The 26,004-nt window shown below is 36.0% G+C and overlaps 2 protein-coding genes across 35 annotated transcripts in view; one reads left to right on the top strand and one right to left on the bottom strand.

Moving 5' to 3' along the window:
- UNC13C (unc-13 homolog C) overlaps nucleotides 1-26,004 on the bottom strand; it is an 839,460-nt gene that overhangs the window by 6,019 nt on the left and 807,437 nt on the right. For all 10 annotated transcript variants that reach the window (XM_086321016.1, XM_086321021.1, XM_086321015.1 and 7 more), the window contains one exon: nucleotides 153-245. In XM_086321016.1, coding sequence (XP_086177142.1) covers nucleotides 153-245 — 93 coding nt within the window. The remainder of the gene's footprint in view (nucleotides 1-152; nucleotides 246-26,004) is intronic.
- The window catches only part of LOC147364479 (uncharacterized), a 537,088-nt gene that overhangs the window by 342,075 nt on the left and 169,009 nt on the right, over nucleotides 1-26,004 (top strand). For 4 of the 25 annotated variants that reach the window (XR_015134540.1, XR_015134526.1, XR_015134531.1 and 1 more), the window contains one exon: nucleotides 1,596-1,747. The exons of 16 other annotated variants lie outside the window; for them this stretch is intronic. Coding sequence is in view for 3 of the 9 variants with exons in the window: in XM_086321029.1 (XP_086177155.1) it covers nucleotides 1,596-1,622 (27 nt within the window). In the remaining 6 variants the exon portion in view is untranslated. Of the gene's footprint in view, nucleotides 1-161; nucleotides 297-1,595; nucleotides 1,748-24,235; nucleotides 24,998-26,004 lie in introns of those variants that run through there. 5 more of the 25 variants (XR_015134530.1, XR_015134536.1, XM_086321031.1 and 2 more) reach the window with 2 other exon arrangements.

The raw sequence follows: 26,004 nt of genomic DNA, 5'->3' as shown, positions 1-26,004 counted from the left end.
TTGTATTCATGAAGGTATTCTAAGTATGCCCTAAAATAATTTAATATAGACTTTAAAAAACAGAGTTTCCAGAAAAAACATTTTGGATATAATTATTTTTTGAGAGGTTAAAGTCTTATAGGCTGTTTGATCTACCTGAACCCAAAATATACCTTTTACAGTGACTTTATGCTCTCCGGTTCCTGGAGTGGCGGTGATGTCCACATGAACAGATATCTGACCCACTGAATCTTTGGAGGGGCGACCTGCAAATCAGCAAAAGTTTACTGGCCTGACCTTCCAGACCACTTAATAAGGGACATTGATATTCTGTGCATTGGGAACTTTAAAGTGTGATCGTGGAAACAAATGGTTCTTTTTGTTAACAGCACATAATAGATACTGATAAATGTTCACTAAGTTAGATCTGCTATGCAGGTTTGAGTCTTGGGTATAATTATATTTAGCCCATTTAGCTAAACTTTCACACAGTCCTCAGATACCATAAGGCATTCTGTTAGTATTACTATTGTTAAAAAGAAAAAAAAAACTTGAAGTTGCCTTACTCTAGGCACTTAATAAAGCTCTCCTTGTCACTTACGTATGAAGATGTATCACTGCCCTTCATTCCTTTCTGAAGTGCTCTTCTTGAGTGTGCCGCACCAGAGCATCAAGGATACAGAGATGGCTCTACAGAGCACCTGGCCTCACGAGGCCCAGACTCAGACCAGGGGAGAGCAACACACACACACAATATATCATGTGATATATTCTAAACAGGTACATTTATAATTTGATGATATAAAAAGGATTAATCAATTCCACCCTGATAAAGGCCAGTCAAGGGTTAGGAATGTTGTATTGAAAAGTGCCTGTGATTTAGGCACTTGGAATTCAAATCATAGTCATGCCACATCTGGTTCTGTGATCAGAATTTGCGATGTTCTCAAGTCTTGGTTTTCTTATTTGTAAAATAGGGATAATTGTATCAACCTCATATACATACAAACACACATCTATTAACATATCATCTATAAATATATACATTTTTTTTCTCAAATAGAAACACATACTCTAATTATCCTTTACCTTACCTTTGTCTTTTTACCTAAAAATGTATTAAGATCATTCCATTTCCACATATACAAAGCTATGTCCCACTCCTTAATATGTCTGGAATATCACAGCATTAACTGCAAAGTCAAGGTTTCATGAATACTTGCTTAAAAAACAAATAATCTGCTTACAAATAATGAAAACATTAAAATATTTAAAATAATATTTAGCCCTTATTCCATTATATGGACATACCATTATTTATTTAAACACATTTTGGTAGTTTCTAGTCTCTTGCTCTTATGAACTATAACAAATAATTACTTTTCATGTTTACAAGTTTATAGTATAATTTCTAGAAATGGTATTTATCAAAGGTAGGTGGAACCTCATTTTGCCCAACAGAGATTTTAACCATTTGCAATATATATGAGATTAATAAGAATCTTATTTTCATGAAATAAATGGCTAATGACTAAGCTGAAAAGAAGAGATTCTAATAGACTTCCAGTTTCTAACTTGAGAAAAAAATCTCATTTTTTTCATTTCATACATTTCAGCCAGAACCTCTTAACAGGATCTACTGAGAAAACCTGGTTCACCACAAGCACCACTCTCAGCCCAATCCTGCCCCAACCATTTGTTAATAAAAGGACTGAAAGACAGAAAGTGATCACTTTGGGCATTAGCCAAGGAGCTGCTCATTGCTTGTGAGAAGGGTTTCATTTTCCTGAAGTGAAGAAAATTCTGAAAGAAGTACTCTGAAAGTGCCAGCTAGATGAGCATTTCATTTTTTAATTGGCTGCGTACTTAGCAGACAGTATGACCTGAGCACGGCCAAGTGTGTGCCGGGACCTCCCTCTCTGCTTAAGGTCACAGTTGCTGAGAAATATGGGAGATGGCTCCTGAATGGGCTTGAAGTGCCGGCGTTTGGGGACAAGAGAGGGAAAATGTGACCATAGGCTCTGGTTTTATCAGGGATTGTCATCAACATGGTGAAGAGGCAAGCATCTCAAAGGAATGTATGTGCCTATACACCCAGGTGGGGTGCAGCAGGAAAAAGTGGCCAGGTCTTGAGTCTTGGAAGAGTTCATCGATGCCCTGGGGAACTACTTGAAAATACATTTCACACCAGCCAGTTCTACCAAGCTTGTACTTCCCCTAAGAGAAGGATCTGGAAAAGTTCTACTACTAACTGAGTAGACAGTGACCCTTAGATAGATAATGACTACTAATGGTCAGCATTGCAGTTTTTTTTTTTTTTTTTTACTTATTTTTAATTGAAGGATAATTGCCTTACAATATTGTGTTGGCTTAAATAAAGACTCATCTGTCTCTTTTCTCTCTTTCTCTCTTCCTCAGTATCATGGAAATTGCCTCCAGGAGAAAGAGGAACGGTGCACATGAGAGAAGCCACGGCTTCCTCCTTCTCCTTTCCTCCTTCTACTGCTAGAGTCATTATTTTTCCCTGTTTGTAGAGAGAGAAAGAGAGCTTTTAATCCAATAACTAATTAAAACTTTAATGTGGGCAGAACAAGGTCTTAAAAACCTGAATAACCTTCTAACAGTGCAAGTAACTAACATGGTGTGTACCCGGATGTTGATATCAGTAAGGGAGGTATCTATGCAGTAGAAAGTAGGGTACATAAGAGGGACTGGTAATACTTTTTGGGAAAATAAAATAGTTTGACATCATCCCTAAACTGGTGACATCCTTGTGATATGAAGAATAGAACATATCTTGCCATTATTTAAGTCTCCTTTTGTGTATTCTAATTATGCTTTACATTTTTCTTCATGTCAATCTTGAACAGTTAAAAAGCTTATTCCTAGTTATTACATATCATTCTATTTTAAATGGGATCCCTTTTCCATTATATTGGGTAACAGGAAGGCTAGTGATTTTTGTATATTTTTTTATTCAGCTAACTGAATTTTTAATGAAATATTTTCATTACTCGTTTTGAGTTTTGTAAGTATACACATGTATCATATTCAATGAATTACACTTCTCCTGTCCAGTTTTTATACCTCTTAATATTTGCCTTGGCTAATTTTATTGGCTTATATTTGTAATACTACATGCCATGACAGTGTTACAAGTGGATATGTTTGTTATCCTTCACTTGGCTCTCCAGATTCATTTTTCACCCTTCTCCACTCCGTCCTCTGCCCCTAGATGGACAAGTCAGTGGTCTCTATGCTCTATAGATGGTGAGAAGTCCTGGCAAGATATGGGAAAGAGGCAGTAGACTCAGGTCAGATATTTATTTCTTTAGTTTCCTTCCTATGGTGTCACCATTTTGCTGGAAGAATCCTGCAACCAAAAAGGTGACATTGCCCTCACCATCCCTCAGCAGGTGAGTCTCATTCCTGGTTCTAGGAGCTTTTTCCTCTCTTGTTATTTGTCAGTGAGGTTAGTTTACTACTCTTTCTGGTCTGTTTTTATCCTGCCCATCTGTTGTCCATAGTTTCTCCACTGAATCTTTTTCAAGTGTGGGTGTGCCATCTGATTCCTTCTGTGACCTTGGCTAATAGAGTTAACATCTTTGATTTGCTCATAATTTTAATGGAAGTGTCCCTGGTATTTTTGTAATATTCTTAGGTCTTGAACATTGAGACAATCTTGGTGGGGGATAAGATGTAAAATATGGACATTCACTGTTTAACAACGATTATCATGATGGATTTTTTTCAGGGGAGAAAATGCTTTAAGAGGCTCCTGAAGGTTTAGTTGAAATTCACTTTTTTTTTTAGACAGAGAAGCAAGAAATAGCATGTTCCCATATGTGGATGCGTAAAACAGAATGGTGTGTCCTGGAAACTGTGAGGAGTTCAGGATGTATGGAGCATAGATGAAGTAACAATAGGGAATGTTAGAGAAAATGTTAGTACTTTGAATGTCATTTAAAAATTGTTAGATATTATCTTGGAGCTACGGAGAAGTCTTTTAAGATTTTGGCTATGGGTGGCATAGTCAAATTTAGGTTTTGAAAGAATTTGTCTCATCTGTGTAAAAGATCATTTTTTTTTCTGTCATTGTTGAGATATGTCAGAGCGAACATTTTTTATTTATTTTTTTTTAATTAATTTTATTTTATTTTTAAACCTTACATAATTGTATTAGTTTTGCCAAATATCAAAATGAATCCACCACAGGTATACATGTGTTCCCCATCCTGAACCCTCCTCCCTCCTCCCTCCCCATACCATCCCTCTGGGTCGTCCCAGTGCACCAGCCCCAAGCATCCAGCATCGTGCATTGAACCTGGACTGGCATCTCCTTTCATACATGACATTTCACATGTTTCAATGCCATTCTCCCAAATCTTCCCACCCTCTCCCTCTCCCACAGAGTCCATAAGACTGTTCTATACATCAATGTCTCTTTTGCTGTCTCGTATACAGGGTTATCGTTACCATCTTTCTAAATTCCATATATATGTGTTAGTATACTGTATTGGTGTTTTTCCTTCTGGCTTACTTCACTCTGTATAATAGGCTCCAGTTTCATCCACCTCATTAGAACTGATTCAAATGTATTCTTTTTAATGGCTGAGTAATACTCCATTGTGTATATGTACCACTGCTTTCTTATCCATTCATCTGCTGATGGACATCTAGGTTGCTTCCATGTCCTGGCTATTATAAACAGTGCTGCGATGAACATTGGGGTACACGTGTCTCTTTCCCTTCTGGTTTCCTCAGTGTGTATGCCCAGCAGTGGGATTGCTGGATCATAAGGCAGTTCTATTTCCAGTTTTTTAAGGAATCTCCACACTGTTCTCCAAGGTGGCTGTACTAGTTTGCATTCCCACCAACAGTGTAAGAGGGTTCCCTTTTCTCCACACCCTCTCCAGCATTTATTATTTGTAGACTTTTGGATCGCAGCCATTCTGACTGGTGTGAAATGGTACCTCATAGTGGTTTTGATTTGCATTTCTCTGATAATGAGTGATGTTGAGCATCTTTTCATGTGTTTGTTAGCCATCTGTATGTCTTCTTTGGAGAAATGTCTATTTAGATCTTTGGCCCATTTTTTGATTGGGTCATTTATTTTTCTGGAGTTGAGCTGTAGGAGTTGCTTGTATATTTTTGAGATTAGTTGTTTGTCGGTTGCTTCATTTGCTATTATTTTCTCCCATTCTGAAGGCAATCACTGCAATCCCTTTTGGAAAATCTCCTACTTGCATCCTATTATACCTTGAGTCAAATCCCCAAATGCGGCCCTTTGCTAGGATGCTCCTGATGACCTCTCCTTCATCAGCACTTCTGGTCCACACTGTCTTTGGCTTAATTTTTTCAAACCTTTCTTTATGTTTTCATCAACTCAAAACAAATGTTTAGAATACCCTTCCTCCATTATCCAATGAAGCGCTGTCCAAATACCTCTACACTAAAATATTTTTTTTTTACTATTCTAGAAATAATCTGTGGTTATATTTTTGATCTCCTCAAACACTATTATACATAGACCACGATGTTTATGGTGCCCCTTGAATTATAAGACATGTATAACAAAGTATTAAATCCCTGGGCAATGAAACCAGACTTCCCTGATCATGAATCTGTCTGTCACACATTAACAGTTTAAAACTGTGAATTTGCATGTCCTTATTTGTAAAGTGTTGATAATCCCATCTACCTGGCAACATTATAACGAGGCTAAAAAAGGATAATTTTGAAAAATATGTAAGATAATATGTGCCTTGCACATAAGAGCTGCTGGTAAATGGATCCAGGTTTATGATAATAATAATTCTTAAGAGTATTCCAAAGTTATTAAATACCTTGAAGATTCATAGAAAATTAGAGAGAAAAATCCATTGACACTGTAGTTATCTAAATCAAATATTGCTGTAAGACAAAAGCAGAGTGACTAGAGTTTTCCCCAACAACTTTGGAATTCTTAGTTTCTTCAGTAAAATTTTCTGGGTTGAGTACACTAGAGATGGAAAGTTTTTAAGAGCCCTCATATTCTTTCCCACTATGATGTAAAACCTTTTGTGAACCAAGAATTCCGTGAAATGAGTTTTCTTGATGGCTAAAGGTTATATTGTTTGTTTAACTATTGTTGAAATCACAGTAAATGAGAGAGTGAAAATGCATTCAGGTTGTGTATTTGTCTCTGTTGTTATACTAAAGATTAGAGTCTGCTCAGTATGTGGGTTTGTGATCAAGACTGTTATGGGTGATCATGTCAGTATTACCATAAGCAGTCATGTAGCAATGGCTGGTTTGTTTCCAGAGTAAACATCTAGAAGTGATGGTCAGGAAAGTTATTGATTTAACAAGTTTGTAAATGAGAAAAGCTTTCCATCAAAGCGCTCAGCAGGAGGTGCCATTTCTTCATCTGGGTTCCTAATCGGAAACTTTACCAAGGTAACTTAAAGGCTTTGTGTTGTTATAGAATCTGATTTTTATTAGAAAATATATAAAACTTGAATTTGGAAAATATGTGCTCTTAGTTACAGAGGAGACATTTTATGCTGTTTGAAAACAACTAACAGCTATAGAAATGTGCCTAAAACTTTTTAAAAGGTACTCTAAATGCATAGGTACGATTTTCCCTTTCCCAAATTGCTGCTCTCTCATCATCCACTTGCACATCCTAACTCTGTGCCTGTGTGTGTTTTCTAAAAAATCTGAAGGATTCCACTGGTGGGAAAAAAAAACATGTTGAAAACCAAACTTATGTACTCAACAATCCCCGAACAATTTTGAGGAAACCCTTGGGTGTAAAGATTTAGCAGAAAACACATTTCCTTTTTTTAAAAGAAGATGTGAAATTTACTGCTCAATCACGTCAAGCATAGTCTTGAGAGTTGCTTGTTTAATGTGGTACACCCCTAAAAAGTGGAATTAAAAATGGGTCAGTTTTCTGACAGTTCTCAGTAGAAGCAACTAGTTTAAAAGGTTTTATTATTATTGTAAGTATTGTTTAATAGTCAGGCTATTCATAATTGTTACCTGAGAACTCCGGGTTTGTGCTTCCATGGCCTGGTGTTTATACCACTCCACAGCACCCATGTTATGCCTAGTATTGTAGATAATCAGGCAGATTTTTTCTTTCTAACTATATTCCATAATGGCAGGAAACCTCTATTAATAATAATAATCCATACTACTTATCTCTAATTCATATAATAAATAACATACTTTTGATATTTATTAAATAAAAATTTAATCAGAGGTTATGCCTGTTATCTTGTCAATTCTGAACCCATAGAAATTAGACTATTGTGCCTCAAATCAATCAATGGGCTCCTAGAATGTGTCCTTTGTCACCAACATTATTGGATCATGAATACCAACCTCTATCTGGGAATGAGTCATGCTCTATGAGTAAACATTGGTAAAGGGAAGGAGAATAAAAGAACTAATTGTTTTATTTGAAGTTCTCTTTACAAGAGCAGCTTTTGATAAAAAACTTTTTGATAAGAGATCCTTATTACCATAAGGTTATGATATAGTATTATATAATCTCCCTAATAGGATGAATCTCTCACCTAACGTAAGTTTAGTACATTCTGTGGAGGAGTGAATAATTTTAAAAGCAATTAGTAATGATTATGCATGTAATGTTTTAAATTGATAATTACCTCCAAGTCTCAATTAGTATCCTGTAGGATATTAGATTGGAGAAGGCAATGGCAACCTACTCCAGCGTTCTTGCCTGGAGAATCCCAGGGATGGAGGAGCCTGGTACGTTTCACTCTACAGGGTTGCAGAGTCGGACACTACTGGAGTGACTTAGCAGCAGCAGCAGCAGCAGGATATTAGATGAAAAATATCATAGCTGCTCCAGTCATTTGAACATGTTTACCAAACTGCTTAAGCCCCTGACAAAGGGGTTTGAATCTGTCCTCATGGGACTCTGCTGGGAGCCTCATAAAAGGTGTGGAGAATTAAGGAGGAATGACCACTCTGGCAGTGTAGAATCAGTTTAGAATCAGCTGACCTGCTCTTCCTACCTTCAAGTCTAGGACTCCAGGTGGGAGTAACTCACTTCTGTTCAGGCTTCTAGCTTGTTAGACATCATCCGAGGTGGTGGAAGTAGAATAAACCAGGAAGTGGCTTGACTTAAACCCTGTTCCTCCTCTTATCCCTTCTTGTGCTTTCCTTCTCTGTTCTTCGCTCATTATGTCCCTGTCATTTAACATTTATATCTGAAGTAATTTATAGTAATGATAACAATAATGGGTGCAATTTTTGACTACTTGTGTGTGCCAGGCATCGTGCTGAATACTTTAAGGATAAGATCTTGCTCTGATATCAGATAAAGGTAGTGTGTACAATGGGTGAAATTGGGCACAGATGTTAGTTGCCTGTCAAAGTCAATAAATGGAAAACTGAGATTTGACCTCAGTTCTCTGACATGCTGTGATGTTCATGAAATAGCTTTTCTTCTTCTCGTTCCCCTTCCCACTTTCCTTTTTCACATCAAAGAGGAGAAAGTAAACTCGGTCTTGTTGTTGTTGTTGTTAATGGCATTTAAAGTCTTGCTGAACTAAAAGGCAGAAAGGCAGAAATTGAAGACAAGGAACATACAGAATATGTTCTGTAAATGTTCCTTTCAGGAACATACAGAAAACATCTATATATTTTAAGATTATGTTTTTTGTGTGATAACACTTGGCTTTCATTTACAACTGTCTATATTAAGTCCCACAGTAATCATTCAAATGTATGTTTAAATTAATATTGGCTTCAGGGACTCTTATGGTTTCATAGTTTTCTGTGTTTTATCCTTAAACTTACTATTGATTGAAACATTTTTATAGTGTTACTTTATATCAGTGAGTTTCCATGGCTATAGCATCCTTAAAGTGTTGCTAAAAAATTAATCAGTGATTACTAAAATTTGAAATGTGTCAAATCCTAGAAGTAGTTACTGAAAGTTTAGTTATCCTAAAACTGAAATATTTTAGTATTGAAAAATATAGTTTTTATGTTAGAAACAGTGTTGGTCTTGAAACTATTTGAGCCAATATCTTTGTTTCAGAGGTGAGGGAGTTGAGGCTAAGTGTCTCATACAAATTTCCATAGCTGGGTAGCATCAGTGGTGGGTCTTGTTATTTTCATTGAAGTTCTCTTTCCACTGACAAACTAGCTTGTCTCTAAAAAAGTCTTTTGGAATTCACACAATGGGACAGACTGTCAATGAATAGTAAAAATCTGGCAAGTAAGGTAGGATGTGGATATGACAGTCAGTGCTTTTTTTTCCTAAGTGGAAACTCAGAAGTGGCAAAAATCAGAAAACCAAACTTTCAGTTCTGACTAGTGACTAAGAATTATTTCTAATCATTATGTGTGTCACTTGATCTGTTAGCATCTCTCTTTTAAGATCTATTCATTAGCACCATGACTGCTAGCAAACACTACTACCTGGGGGAGAATCGGAAGAGAAAGATTACTCCCATACAGTAGTAGGCAGTATGTATTCACAGCATAGAAATCACTGTTGGTAAGAGAGACGAAAATAAGATCCATTGAGGGATGAGGGCCTTGGGCATATCTTTTCTTCTTGGTAGTCACTGACATCAATAAATATAATAGTAGAAACAGCTAGGTTAGATGAGGCTAGGGGCTATACACTGCACCCCACCCCCCAGCTTCAAATGTTTGGATCTATCTGTAACCAAAGTTTTTTGAAAAGTGTCTAAGGGTAATCCAGTTTACCTGAAATGTATGACCTGAATGGATCTCCTTATTTGAAAATAAGCTGAAGAATTGATGCTTTTGAACTGTGGTGTTGGAGAAGACTCTTGAGAGTTTCTTGGATTGCAGGGAGATCAACCCAGTCAATCCTAAAGGAAATCAGTGCCGAATATTCATTGGAAGGACTGATGTTGAAGCTGAAACTCCGATACTTTGGCCACCTGATATGAAGAACTGACTCATTGGAAAAGACCCTGATGCTGGGAAAGATTGAAGGCAGGAGGAGAAGGGGACGACAGAGGATGAGATGGTTGGATGGAATCACTGACTCAACGGACATGAGTTTGAGCAAGCTTCCGGAGTTGGTGGTGGACTGGGAAGCCTGGCGTGCAGCAGTCCATGGGGTTGCAAAGAGCTGGATATGACTGAGTGACTGAACTGAACTGGAACGTATAAAAGGTTTCCCTGGTGGCTCAGATGGAAAGAATCTGTCTGCAACGCATGGGACCCAGGCTTGATCCCTGGGTTGGAAAGATCCCCTGGAAGACGGTATGGTACCCACTTCAGTATTCTTGCCTAGAGAATTCCATGGACTTAGGAGCCTGGTGGGGTACAGTCCATGGGGTCGCAAAGAGTCAGACACAATTGAGCGACTAAGTATGCTAAGGGACTTCAGGAAAATAATTTCTACAACACGAGGTAATAATATCTCAAGGATTTAGGTGAAAGCATACTGCTGGAAATGATGCTCCTGAAGAAACTATGGATAATCAAATTATAATAAAACCAAATTTCTTGAGCTTAAAAACAGCTCTGAATTTTTAAAGAATTCAATTTGTTTTAGGAAAATTGAAAAACACAAACTATACACATATATATCCAGGTAAAAAGAAAAGAAATTGAGGAGGAGAGAAGGAGAAAAGAGGAGGAGCAAGAGGAGAAAAGAAGGAATTGGAGGAAGAAGAAATGTATCCAAGAATAAAAATGCAAAGAATTTCGGCTGGCTTATATTTTTCCTCACAAAATAAACATCAGAAGGAAATAAGCAATGGCAATAAAGTTATGAGAGAGAGTGTCTATGCTCACAGAATTTTAGATCTAGGAAAGCTGTTTCTCATGTAAGAATGAAACAAAAGGTAATTTTCAAAAATTCAAGAGCTAAGAAAATTTATTTTACACACACACACAGTTTCCTCACAGTATATGACTTGGAGACATATTTCAGCCAAAAGAACCTCAGACTGGGGAAGCTGTGTTGTAGAAAGCATGTCACTGAACAATAGCACCATTTAAACTATCAGGTGGATATCAGATAGATACACCTCCTTCATTAGATTTGAATTTATCAGAATAAGCCTAGTCTTAATTTTATATTCCCAGTGTCTAGCTCTGTATGTGCATATTGAAGGAGCTTCATGAGAGACTGAACACAAATTTGGATAATGTTTGTATTGAACAGGAAGGTAAGTGTTAGGAAGGAATGAACTGTTTAATGGGAAAGTAACTTTGTTTTCTAGGTTTTAGTGTTGTGTAAGTCAATCAATGGCAAAGTAATAAAATTACAGGCATACTTAATGTATTGGGTTGCCAAAAAATGTTTGTTCAGGTTTCCCATAACATCTTACGGAAAAATCTGAGCAAACTTTATAGTCAACCCAATAGATTTTCTTTATCAAATAAACGGTTATTGATATATGTCTGGCTTCTGTTACACAGAAGTATTCTCTCTTGTAATACAGTAGCTACAGAGGCAAGTTACTCTCTTTGCAGGAAAAATGTGCAAATAGCTGAAAACAGTTTATATGAATAGATGACTGCTGCTGCTGCTGCTTTAGTCACTTCAGTTGTGCCCGACTCTGTGCGACCCTATGAACTGTAGCCTGCCTGGCTCCTCTGTCCATGGAATTCTCCAGGCAGGAGTACTGGAGTGGGTTGCCATGCTCTCCTTCAGGCTTGGGAAGATCCCCGAAGGATCTTCCCAACCCAGGGATTGAACCCAGGTCTCCTGCATTCCAGGCAGATTCTTTGCCACTGAGTCACCAGGGAAGCCCGAATAGATGACTATGGAGTTTAAATTTGCTCTGTAGCAGCTCATGGGAATCCCTTAATTATAGAGGTTCTGGGAGTTTGGGGTTATGGGTATTCAGTTCAGTTCAGTTGCTCAGTCGTGTCCGACTCTTTGCGACCCCATGGACTGCAGCACGCCAGGCTTCCCTGCCCATCACCAACTCCCGGAGCTTACTCAAACTCATGTCCATTGAGTCGGTGATACCATCCAACCATCTTATTGTCTGTCATCCTCTTATCCTCACAAATGTTACCTTGAGTAAAATTTCAAATACTTTTAGAGATTTTATATATATTTTGCAAAATTTATTTGTAAGTATTCTACTGTTTTATTCCTATTTTAAATGGATTTCTATTTTATTTCGTATTCTAGTTAGCTATTAATTGTGTAGTTATGCTGCTGACTTTGTATACTGACTTTATGGTGAACGATCTAATGGAAAATTCTTATTAGTTCCAGTAGTTTCTCTATAGATTTCCCTATGCTTTCTATGGAAGTAATTGTGTTGTCTACATATAAGGACTTTGGTTTTTCTTTTTCAATTCTATTGCTTTTGAATAGAGGACAAGATAATAATCTCCATAGTTTTATATATAACATTGAGACAAAACATGGGTAGTATGAAAAGAAAACCTAACTAAACCAATTTATACATATAATTACAAAAATTCTCAATGAAATATTGATAAAAATACAACTCTATCACAGAGTAGGGTTTATCTTAACAAGAAATGGTGTTTTAAGTATTCTAATAAATATCACTAATATCTAATAAATATCTAATATCTCATAAATTCTGAAAAAGCATTTGATAAATTTCAGTGCCCATTAATTATAAAAATCTCTTATTCAGATTTGAAGGATGGTTCCTAGCTGTGATAAAGAATATTTCTTTTAAAACAACAACTGAATCATTAGAAATTCCCTTTCAAAACTGGAAACAGAATAAGATAAGAATAAACACAAGGTCTGAAAGTTTATATAAAGGCAATGATTAAAAACAGAAAATACAGTATAGTTTCTGGAAATGGTGACATTAATTTTTTTGGTAATAACTAAATTAACACTTGACAAATTGAAAAGAATGTTCCTTGAGAGATTAAAATATAATAGACAAAGTTACATGATTTTGGATGACAATATATCATTCTCAAAGCAGCCAGAAAAAAACAAGAAAAAGGTATATACTGAAATAAAGTTAATTAAAATGTGATAAAACAATGAAATGTGATTTAGGCACAAAACAATGAATAAAGTTTAAAGTTAAGATAAAATGCCTTAAGGATATCACTTATTTGGATATTTAGTTATATATTTACTGCATTTTCATCAGAATCCCAAATACTTAATTTTTTTTATACAACCCAAAGCTAATTAGGGAAGTAATGACAATAGAAACTAAGGATTTACTAAAAACAGAACTTATTAAAAGTTACTAAGAACTTTTAAAAACACTGAATAACTGAGGACTTACTTAAAAAGAGAAAAATGAAAATGTATTATTCTCATGAATATTAAAATACTTTATTAGGCAACAATAAATAAATTAGTCGAATCCTGGGCTATAAATGGTCAAATAGGAGAAAAGGTCCAGAAACAGAATTCCAATAAATTTAAGATACAATGGCAAAAGGATTATCAGTGGGACAGGGCAGGATTATTTAATAATTGGTGGGGGGATCAGTTACTATTTGGAGAAAAGCTTTATAGCCTTATTATATATCATATACCGAAAACAGATTTTGATAAATTAAGTTTAAATTGAAAAATCCAACTGAAAAAAGAAAATATGGATGAATTTTATTTGATATTTACATGTGGAAGTCTCCACAGGCTTAAAATTAAGGGTATAAATCACAAAGGCAAACATCTGAAAATATTTGTAGGTCAAAAGACATCCTATGCATGTAATCAGTTGAGTGAAAAATATTTGCAACAAACGATATAGAGGGTTACTATCTTTAATGAATAAAAGAAACACAAATTGATAAACTCAAAAGCACCATTAAAAATGAATAAAGGTTACAGACGATTCACAAAAAGAAATTCAGCTAGTTAATAAATATTGAAAATGTTTATTTTTGTAATCAAATTAATTATATTACCTAATATATTAACAAACATTTTAAACAAAAACAACCACCTTGTACTAGAGATTTTGTGGAAAAGTCTAATATTCTAATCAACTTTTCATTGGAACAAATTTATAGTTGGAAAGCTACTTGGGCATTATATGCCTTCTAGATATTCAGAACTTTGGATTTGATAATTCTGTCTCTGGAATTCTATTCAAAACATAATTCTAAATACAGAAGAAGTTTACCTGGAAATTTTTTAGTAAATTTTTAGTATTTTAAATTTACTTAAAATATTGACTTAGAGTGAGAAATAAACTTAAGTATTTTGTATTTTGAAATATATAAATTATGAATTATACAATTGGATATAAGCATGACATATTGACAAGAAGTTATATAAAATACTTATGTAGGAGTGCTATATGAAAGGGATACATATTTCATATAAAGCTTCTGAAGTATTTAAAATAAGGATACAATGAAGTTGCAGGAAAATATATCCAAGTTTAGTAAATTATAAATTTTTTCCTTTTTCATATTGTTCTATATTTTCTATTCTCCAATATGTATCTATTATTTTTATAATCAAAACAGTAAAAAAAAACTAGTTGAAATAATGTTTTAAAACTTATGTTAATAAATTTTTATTTTATATTGGCTAAAACACAAAATTTATCAATAAATAGGAATTTTTCACTTCTGATTACAGAGATTGAAACAGTATATCTATATATTTTTGCAGAAGAGTTTGATAATGAGATTAAAATAACTTAATCTTTCAGGATCCTACAAGTTCCCCCAGAGATTAACTCAGAAATACTTAAGAAAATATTCAACCAGCCTATGCATCAACCTTCTGACTTCTTTAGATGTTATCTTATTCCTCATATTTAATTATGAAATTTCTTGAATGTACCATTCATATTTAATCACTTATTTCCAATTAAGTTTTAAATCATCTCTTGTCATCTTACAGCAAACTTTACTGGAAATTTTGAGAGTCCCCAATGATCTCTCTTTAAACTATATAAATATATATACTTTCCCAGTTCCGTGCCATTTTTCCATGTCTTTAGCTTTGACATGGTTGATTACCTCCTTGTAGTCATATCCCCCTTGGCTTCCTTCATTGTCTACTTTCTGGATTCACTGTTTCTTTCTTTGGTTCAGTCCTTTTCTGCCATCTTTGTAGCCACCTTCTTCTTTCAGATTTTTGTTATGTGCCATTCCCCAGTATCACCCCGTGGCTCTCTGCTCTCTTTTCTCATTACCCTTTCTTTTTTTTTCTAATTTGAATTTTTAAACTTCACATAATTGTATTAGTTTTGCCAAATTACCCTTTCTATAGTTTTACAGTTTCAGCTCTCATCTTTATTAAACTTTAAAAATTTATTTCTAGTCCTTATCCTCATCTTCCAAATGAACTCCATTTCTAATTGTCTAATAGATATCTTTGCTAGATGTTTTACCTCTAGTTTAACCTCATCAACTCTAAAAACTAACATAAGGTGTTCTCAACCTACTCCAGTTCTCAGCATCCCCATTTCCAACCAGATGACACTATTCTTTCTGCTATCCAAGTTCAAATCATTGAAAACCTCATGGAACTTACCCTTTCTGCTTAATTTGCTGATCCTAACCAATAAGTTCATCTTGTGCATCATTCGTAACAGAGTTTATTTGATTCAATCTGTACTTAAGTATTCTAGTCCCTTAGTCTGGAACCTCTTTACCAAATCTAGATATATCTGTCACCTTCCAAAAAACATTGTGCTTTCATACATTTCTATTATATTTTATATCTCTTAGCAGGACTAAAATTTCCAGCATACAGATTTTATCTTACTAGTCTTCTTCTCCTAGAACCAAGGGTTCCTATTGTTTTGATGGGAAATTCCAAATTCCCTAAGTAACTCTTGGCTTTAGAAATATTGCCTCCACCAATTATGATCAAATTCACCCCACACTAACTCAACAATATCCCTTTCTGCAAGCCTTCCATATACTTAAGTACTACCCTCCATCCAAGTTCTGCCACCTCTCTATGGCTTTCCCAGTCATTCCAGCCTATTCTGTTGACTCTCACTTGCAGCCACTTCTCTCTTCTTATACCACCCTTTTTGGCACTTAATATTCTGCCTCATTTTGTACCCTTGTGTTTATTCTACTGACTGAACTTTATTGCATCATGAAATTACACCAAGATTTAGATAGTTTCAATGTTAAATTAAAAGGTCTGTAATTATCTAAAAATTTTAATAATATCCACACTTGGCAAAGCTGACAGGATAACTAATATAAAAATTAATTGGAAAGCAAGTTTTAGAGATGATGTGCATAGAGAGAATCCAGGCCACATTCCTTAGATTTGAATTCAGGATCTACCACATATTAGCTAGGGACCTTGTTTAAGCTACTGAACCTCTTTGTGCTTCAGTTCCCTCATCTGTAAAATAAGAATAACAGTAGTACCTGCCTCACTCAATTGTTGTAAAGATTAAATGTTATTACCTGTAAAGAACTTACAGAAGCACTTGGCATATAGAAAGTCCTCTGTATTATCATTGTGGTTGTTTACTAGAACATTAAATCACTTCTTTTGACCTAGCAATTTATTTCCTATGAATCTGTCACGTAGAAATATTTGCATAAATACACAAAGAAGTGCATGACTAAAGATTTCATGGAAACATTTTTATAATGGCTAAAAAAATTAGAAGCAACCTATATGTTTATAAGTAATAAAATAGTACACCATCATATATCTTGTGGGATATCATTAATCCATTCTAAAGGAGGGAAATCTGTATATGAGACATGAAAAGATGTGTATGAAAAATCAAATAGCACAATAGTATGCACATCACCCAGTTTTGAGGGGGAAAAAGAAGAAAGTAAGTTTTACACGTGCATGATTAAAAGGTCTGGGAGAATAAACCTCAAAACATAAAAGTGCACACAGGAGGGGTGGGGTTGGCTGAGTGTATGTATTAGCTTTTCCATTACACTGATTTGTTCTCAATGAGAATCTATCACTTGCTAATTAAAGTGTTTAAATATATAAAAAATAATCAGAAGAGTAGAACAGGGAAGTACAGATGGTGAGTTCACGTCACTGATTTAAAACCCTGCGCTCTCCCTACGTACTTCACTGATGTGGCTGCCATTTGACCAGGATGTTATCCATCCCACCAGGCAGATATCATGAACCAGTGGCTGAAGAGAGCATGTGAGCAAGTAATGAAAGCCTTGAGAGGGAGACTGGTAATGTGCCATTGATGGGTAGATGGAGCGGTGTCCACAGTGATCTGCTAATAGGTACCTAGATGACAGCAGAAGACAGAACTGACCTCTCTAGGGTAATCAGTCAAGAATGCTCACCCAGTAGAATATTCTCAAGAAGCAGCAGTAAAAGGCATTTAAAAAAAAAAATGAGTTTTGTTATGGACAAGAATGAAAACAGATCCAAGAGATAACCACAGTAGTAGCTCCTAGGTTCAGAGTATATAGCCAAGAGATCATTTAATATAATAGACTTCATTGCAGGTCCAAAGGTTAAAGAACTGGAGGCCAGTGTTCTAATAGGAAAACGTAACTCTCCCCATTACTTTGAGGAGGCTACTCTACAGGAGGTGGGTGTACACAAATGAACTCCTCTGCAGAAAAGGCGCCACCATTCAGTAATATATTGCTCTGACCTTTTCATCAAGAACTGGTCTAATCTAACGCAATGCAGTGAGACAGTATAACAAGATGGACAGAATTGTAATGGGCAAAATGAATAACATTTTGGAAAAGAAATAGAGAATAGATATGGTTCTACTTCCTAGCAAGTACAGTAAACGTAGTTAGAGTTCTTAAATTCGGGAAACCCTCTGCGTTTTATTTTTTCCTTTTCTTTATTTACTTTAGTCTGTTTTGCTTACTGATCATTTTACAGTACTGAATAAGACTTTGAAATCTGGATATACAAATACTGAGTTACTGTATAGAATTTAAAAACAAATGAATTAAACATGATTTCTTCATTTGGTTAGTAATTTATCAAACCTGCCAATTTGCTAGGTGTTGGTGGGAGCAAAATCCAAGAAATGAGTACACTGCATTTTCTAGTTAGAGAGAAGTGGGAAAAAATAGTTACCTAAAAACTGTACTTGAAGATTCCTGTAATTTTTATGCTGGATTTAATTAGAAAGATTTGGATTTGACTTTGGGCTCCATTGTTTGTTAGCTTTGGCACTGGGTGATCACTTTCGCATCTCTGAGACTCAGTTTCTTTATCTGTGGAGCTAATATAATCACATCTCATTCGCCAGATGAAATGGACAAAATGAGGTAACACTGGCCAAACTTACTGTCTAACACATGTTAGGTGCTTATGAATGTTAATTCCTTTCTTTACATTTTTTCTATTTTAATTTGAGTAAGATCTACTTTATTTTTTTAAATCCATTTTATATTTATAACAAATATCAATATATCTTGTTTTAAAGGAAATTATCTTGACTATATTAATTTGATTTTAGTTTTGATTGACCTAAGCCTTAGATTTAATTAAGAATAATTTACATATCTACTCTGTTAATGCTTATTTTCTTGGTAAACCTTGAACTTACTAATTTGGCAACTGAAGAGATATTGGCATTTTTCCCCCTAGAGAATAAATGCTTTTGAGGAGATTTTATGTTTTGAAGTAAGCACACATAAAAATACAAAATCAACTATTTGTCTGAAACCATCAGGAAAAAAGCAAAGGGGCTCAGAAGAAATTCCATGACTGTATTCTTTATAACTGCCACCACTCTAACACCTTCATAAGTCCCAACAATGCTGAGAAACTCCATGGTAGGGTAGAGCATGGCAAATTACTTTTCTTTTTAAAGGAGACATTGGATCCTACTCTGAAAAGGGGGCAAACATGCATGGAGAAACACAGAGAAGAGACAGAGTTCTGAAGGAATTTAAATACTAGCTTCCAGTAATTTCCTTGGTCTGATACCTCCCTGCACCGTGTGGCTCAGTTCTCACCAAAGAGTTGCCAGCATTTTCACAATTCATTTCCCTCTTTGTTTAAATTATTTAAAATTAGCCCTCTGTCAGCACCTAATTGAATTGAATTCACAATGCAAAATTTGCCACACAACTGAATACCCCTGCCCTATAAAAAGTCAAGTTCCATGTATTATATTTTCAAGTTAAAAAAAAAAAAGCAAATGCAGGATTTGAAGCTGAGGTCAAATGCCATTTCCTACAGGAAGCCCTCCACCAGCAAATAATCTCTCCTTTGATATAACTTTGTTTATAATCTACTTAAAGCTTTTAGGATTTTCTATTCTGATTACAGTTATTTGTATACAAAATGCATGTACTTCCAATTAAGCGAACTATAAACTTCTTTAGGATGGGGATTTTAATAGATTACTGTGTGTGGCCTACCCCAGCACTGCAGACTACATGGGGCTTCAGTAATGGAGCACATGGAGGGCATGGGAATAGACTCTTGAGTATCTTATAATAACCTAAAGTGGAAAATAATTTGAAATATACACACACACATACATATATAAACATATAACAGGGATTGAACCCAAATCTCTTATGTATCCTGTATTGGCAGGTGGATTCTTTACCACTAGTGCCACCTGAGTAGCCCACATATATAAAACTGAATCACTTTTCTGTATGCTTTGAACGAACACAATATTATAAATCAACTTTACTTGAATTAAAAAAAAAAGATATAGAACTAGAGTTTATTCTGGGGGAATCAGGAAGTTAGAAGAAGGGGAACCCCTTAGGATAAAGATAAAAGTGATCCCCCCAAAATTCTACCACCCCAGTCAAGTGTAAAGTGTCTACAAGCAAATATGCAACTAAACTCAGAGTTGTAGCTGCTATTTTTTTTCTGGTACAAAAGTACATGCAATTGAAAACTCTTAGTTGTTTTTCTTAATTGAAAAATAACTGAAAGTAACCAAGTGTCAGATGCATGGTTAACTACAGTTTAGCCTATGGTAGGAGATGATGCATTCTTTAAAACTGATCCTTTCAAAGATTTTTAAATGACAACTGAAGTTTTGTATAATGTTACTGGAAAAAGCAGGCCACCGGATGATATAGTGTGGTATTTACAATGTCAGGGCATGAATGACAGTGGGGCCAGCCAGTCCAGTGTAGGATTAAGAAAAGACCAACTCCATGAAGAGATGTGCAGAGGTCTCAGATCAATGAGCTGAGGTTTGTTAAAGCATCAGAACCAAATGAAAGGTCTGGAAACCTGGGAATCAGGCATCTGTGTGCTGAGGGATCAAAGGACCTGTGAATATGTGGGAAAGAACACTTGGATTTTGGTAATAAAGACAGTCAGAACACTGTATATAGGAAGTCAGGTAGAAAATAAAACCATGCTCAGGAGTGAGCTTCCAACAGTCTATTTAAACAGAATTTCTTTGTGTCATTACCATTTATGTGTGAAGGAGTTTGGGGGTGAGAATGATTATAGATCTGGACGAAATACTAGCAAAAGAAGTGACTGCATGTGTATGGCTAAGAATGAGGTCAGAGCTACAAATAGGGTTCTGGCAGCAATTTAATTGTGGAATGACCGAAAAACAAACAAACAAACAAAACAGATAAAAATCTCTCAATATACAGAATAAGCATGTTTTCCCAAAGTTGCTAGTAAAGTGATTTTATGAATATCAAGTAGTATTCTAATTAAAACACAAGGCTCTATTGTTTCAAAGATACATTCCATATGATAAAAAATCATACTAGAATTCTGGGAAGATGGCTCAGAATAGTCAGCCTAATTTTTGAATCTTCCTATGTCCACAAGAGGACTTACAGAGAAACCATTTGGTGAAACCAGAAGATGAAGGAAAACACTCACCATATAACCAGTGCCGAGGGAGCCCTGAGTCCCTAACCATGAATATGCAGGAGTGACCACCAACAGCCACCAGGCTTTTGTGTAATTGATGCCTGTTTGGAAGAGAAGCAGGGGGACATCTGACAGATTTGAGAACCAGAGAGCTCAAGAATACCCAATGGGTACTCACTGCACAGTCCCAAGGGCCAATTTGAGATAGCAGCTGGAACTTGGGGTGGGGGAGGCGCCCCAATCCAAGAACAGGGGAGTACACAGGGAATAGAGTGAGGACTGAAGGGGCAGGGGCACCCCAAGCTCTAAGCAAAGACAGTCTACACTCATTCTATCTCCTGCTTTGCCTAAGGCACGGGACTTGAGTCTAGTCAAGCCTCTGGACCCAGTGGCTGATACGCAGGAACGCAGGAGAATATGCTGAATCACACTGTACATCTTCAATTGGGAAAATCCAAACGGTGCGAGAATATAATCGAGCAACCCATGATCTTCAAAAGATAAATTGTCAAGAAAAAGGATGGAGGAGGAATTTACAAATCAAAGGGACTTAAAAGGTCCAAATTGAAAAGAATGGAGGAGATGAAACTCTCGTCTAATGAAACATTCTTGGGTATAAAACTAGAAAGAGATGCTAACAACTAATTATTATAAAAGTCAAGATAGTGGTTACCTTTGGAGGAGGGTCAGGTGTGACTGGGGCAGGGAGCATGGAGAAGCTTCTGGGGGTGCTGGCCAAGTTGTCTTTGTTGATCTTTGTGGTTCTTACATGCATTTAATGTGGTTCTTTTTATTTATTTTACTAAAAATGTAACAAAAAACCCTCAAAAACATACTCTCAAAGTAAAAATACAGTTTTAAAACATGCTACCTACTTGATGGTGGAACAATGGGAGACACTTAAAGGCTATTGCTGGGTCTCACTTCTATGAGGTTGGCTGCAAGTGGGAACATGCTCTTGCTACTCTCAGCTTGCTTTAACCCCATCTCACTTGCAGCCCAGTGAAATTAATCTATTGTTTTCAGTGAAAGCTAGAAACAATTGTGTTCATTATTCTGAGCTGTGTGTTAAAGAGCTATTATGGTAATTAAGGTGTTTCCAGAAGTGAAGTTGTCCCCTCTACCTCCAGGCTGCAAAGCTCCATGGAAACCACCTATGGCTTAGCTGCCTTTGGATGCTTTCTTGGTCCTCAGAGGCCAGTAAAGAGCTAATCTCTTCTCAGTAGCTGTTAGTTGATGGAGAAAGAACTGCCTGTTGAGTGCAAACTCTGCTGAACCAGACAAGAAAAGGGCTAGTGAGGAGAGAAGGCATAAGACCAGGGAGCCAGCTTTGGGATCACAGAAGAGAAGGAGGGTGGGAATTTAGGTCAACCCTCTCACTGATGGGGGGAAGGACTGGAAATCACAGCAATAGACTGCAAAGACCAGGCACCTCTCATCCCTACTTTGTCTTAACTTTTGCTTCCATGTCTCCACTGCGAGGGGGAATGTTCTTAAATGGATGGTGGTAGCCCTGGAATGGCACCTGGGTGACTTTATTTCCTTCTGCCTGAGGTTATAATTGAACAGCACTGACAGAACTCTTTTAAGGTGGAGGTTGGGAGGAAGGGAGGTGTCTGGATTGTTCCACTGTATCCTCAAAATGAAAGAGCATGGTGATAATGATCAGGAACTCTTGTACTCTCTGTGATTACCAAAACTTTTACTGTTGTTTTCTGCTGACAGTCGGTGAAAGCCAGTTAATTTTTATTAGCCGTCTGCAGAAGACAGTGATACAAATAAGGCGATTGCTGTACCACTTTGCTCAAGGTTTATGGTTTTTCTTTGATTCTCTGCTTGTTGATGACTGTACAATTCCCACCCATCCTTCAGTGTCAAGCTAGGTCTTTGTTCCTCCCATGTCTCCTCAGCTCATTCCTACCATTAGGTGCTCTCTCCCCTCCCTAAACCCACAGCATTGCCCTGTGATGCTGATAGGCCTGGTCTGGATTATTAAGTGATTTTGTTAGTGGCCTATTCCCCTCGGAGGTTTTCTTCTTAATTTTAGAAACCCTGTTACATTGCCCTCTGGATTCTCTGTAGCATCTAGCAGAGTTCCTGACATATAGATCATTAAACTGTGTTGTTTACTTGACTTATTTAACTCATATGCATTACAAGACATGCCAAGCATTTCATGAAACTAACTAATTAATTGCTAGGAGGAATGCAGTAGTTCACATTAACCTAACCTAACCTAATCAGTTTAGATGATAGATGACTTTAGAGTGGGATTGAAGTGTTAAGTGTTATGTCCCCAACATTTAGAATAGTGTTTGGCCCATGATAAACACTTAGCTAACATTAGCCACATGAATGAATAAATGATCAATCTACGGAGTTTAATTAACACATAAAAGAGGTGAAGTGTATTTTCTCAAGGAGAGAAAAAAAAAAAAACTTGTATAAGAAAAAAATGATTAGATGAGAAGGATGCTTATCCAGAAACACTTGGAAAAATAAGTCACAGAAAAGTAAACTCTAATGAGTACTGCAGTGTTACAGTTTTTATGTATTTAGAAATATGAAAGTTCTCTATGGATGAAGAAATCTGAGGCATTTTATAATCTAATCTGCCTAAGCTCATCCTGTTCTCAAACTAGACTTTATGTTTCTGACCCTTTGGCCTGCTCTCCCCATACCCTGAACACAGCCTAACTCTTTGCCTTCAGTGATATGATACTGTGTTCATAGAAAGTCCCTGCCTCTCTAAAGCACATGCCTCTGTTGAGATCCATCTCTAGACTTTTTCACATAGTTCTCCTTGTATAACAACTTTGTTCCTCTGGGATTTATAGAGGCCTGGCTCTAATGAGGTCAAGGAGCAGTCCAGACCATCTGCATTCCCACACTAACATGTGCTGCTTTGAAGTGACCCTCTAATGGCCCCATGCTTACCTGTTATGCTCTGGTGAATGAGACCAACACTTACTCTGGTAGGAATAGTGTCCATTATTCTCCTTGGCTCAAAGCACTTAATAGAACAAGGGGTTAGACAATGATTATACATCTGTTAAGTTACACCTATGAAATCGCTTCCTAAAAACAAAAATAATCAAAACACTCAATTACTTTAAAAGCAAGAGAGGAAATTAATCATTTTACAGTCTCTAATTTAAATAGTATATATATTGAATATCCTCTTCAAGTTTATTTGCAATGGTTGAAGAGAGGTAGGAGAGAAAAAAGAGAGGTCCATTTATTCTTTAGGTTATAAGTAACATACAGGAAGGAAAAAAAAACAGAGATGTCCTTCATTTCCACTTGGAATAGAAACAGACAAAATAAGCTTAACACATATCCAGAGACAAAGTGTCTAGATATGGGGAAGGATTTTTCACTGTACAAGAGATTAAACACTGATGTAGGCCACCTAAAGGAGATTCTTAAAAACAGTGTAGACAAAAATGTGTTTTGGTGATTTAACATTTGATTACTATAGGAATAACTGCTCTCTTGAAATTCTTCCAGGGCCCTGGATCCATAATGGTCTAATATTATAGAAGAATCTTATTTTTCAAAACTTGGACAGTCTTACCAGAGTTTGAGTGTTGGTTTGTACCTGTTATTACTACTGAAGATAAAAATGGTAACAATGGCTGAAAGAAGATACTAAAGAAATAGAAACTACATGGGGAGTTTATAAAACATACAACGTCAAAGTAGAAGTAGGGGAAGGAGGAGTCCAATGCAGAGGCAATTGCTCAGCTTTGTCTCTTCTCGATCTGACCTCTGAAGCTGGCATCAGTGCTGATGGATAGTAGAGAACTGACTGGCTACGGAAACCTTAAACAGGGATTTTTGTCCTAATAATTAGTGATGAGGCTTTGTGTGAGTTTTTCACCTCTTGGAACCTCAATTTTCTCCATTGATTAGATAAGAACAACAAGATATGTCTACCTGTGTTTTTGTGAGGATCAAGTAAGACCATGAAAACTCTAAAATCTGCTAATACACTAGGGTCTTATTATTATGAGAGGGATTAAGTGGGAAGAAGGGAAATGGTGAGAATAATAATAAAATAGATTGTTTTGGGGATTTTTTTGTATTAGCACAATTGCTGATTTTTTTCATTCAGTAAATATTGAGCACCAGGCACCAGGGGTAAAACAATGAACAGAAAAAAATGCCCATGCCATCATTTCTGAAAGAAAGCAAACTCTAAAAATTCATGAGTATATGTGTATGCATATGTTTTAATCAATATTTATAAATGGCATTTTGATTCATCTATACCAAATGGGCTTTGTAAGTAAGAGATTTCTATGAACAAATATATGTGGAACTATTGCACATTATGTCCTCTTCATAATGCATACTGGGAAATTTAAAATGAGGGAAAACTGCTTAATTTTTTAAAGTCAGAGGTCACAAAACTAAATTGACCACATAACCTATTTTTTTGTTGCTGGATTTTTTTCCCCTTGTATCTTCTATCATTATCCTAAGAAACAATTAGAAAACACTGAAATAGTCTTTATCTGGTAGCTCTTAAATAGAATGATTCAAATAGCTGTTCTTTGTAGTCCATCAGCCTGAGGAAGACCCATGTGTCCTCTCAAAGGCTAACCTCACTGTAACACAATGAACATCTACTGCATGTCTGCTCAGCAGTACATTTCAGAGATGTTTTGATGGAAACTTTAGAAGATGAATCTTTATGCTTAATGCTTTATGCTTCATGTCTTATAGAGAAGCAGCCAAGTCTTTCTAAAAATGGAAGGGACAATTTAGGAATCTAGTAAAAACTACAACACCAAATTGAATTTTTACAATACTTGAGCTAAATCAGGATATATTAACTAAATTATTTTAGGAAAAAATTAATACATGTTTTCTAGTGCTGCTTCTTTGGCATGATTTAACAGAACTTCAATCCACCCAAATCAAACATACAATGCATGGAAATGTCTCTGGAGAATATAAGGCTGTATTTAGATAGCTTTTTACGCTGAATGTCTAAAACCCTGAAACAGTCTTAAGAATCTTAGAATTAAGAAAGGACCTTAGAGGTTAAAATCTTTCATTCATTACAGGAGTCCTTCCTATGACATGCCTGGAAAGTCTTGCCTAGTCTTAGCCTGGTTATTTTCTGACACATAGACATTACTAAGAAGGCATCCCATTCTTTTACTGGCTAGTTGGAGTGGTTAGTAATTGTTTTTTAATGTTAAGCCAAATTCTACTTCGTGGGAATACACTGGATAACTCTATTCTAAAAAATCATTATTTTGTTCCAT

Source organism: Bos grunniens, chromosome 10 (genome assembly GCF_055505025.1).
Source record: "Bos grunniens cultivar Pamir isolate PY7600 chromosome 10, Bosgru_T2T1.0, whole genome shotgun sequence".
Taxonomy (NCBI): domain Eukaryota; kingdom Metazoa; phylum Chordata; class Mammalia; order Artiodactyla; family Bovidae; genus Bos; species Bos grunniens.
This window is presented reverse-complemented; position numbering and strand designations above follow the sequence as displayed.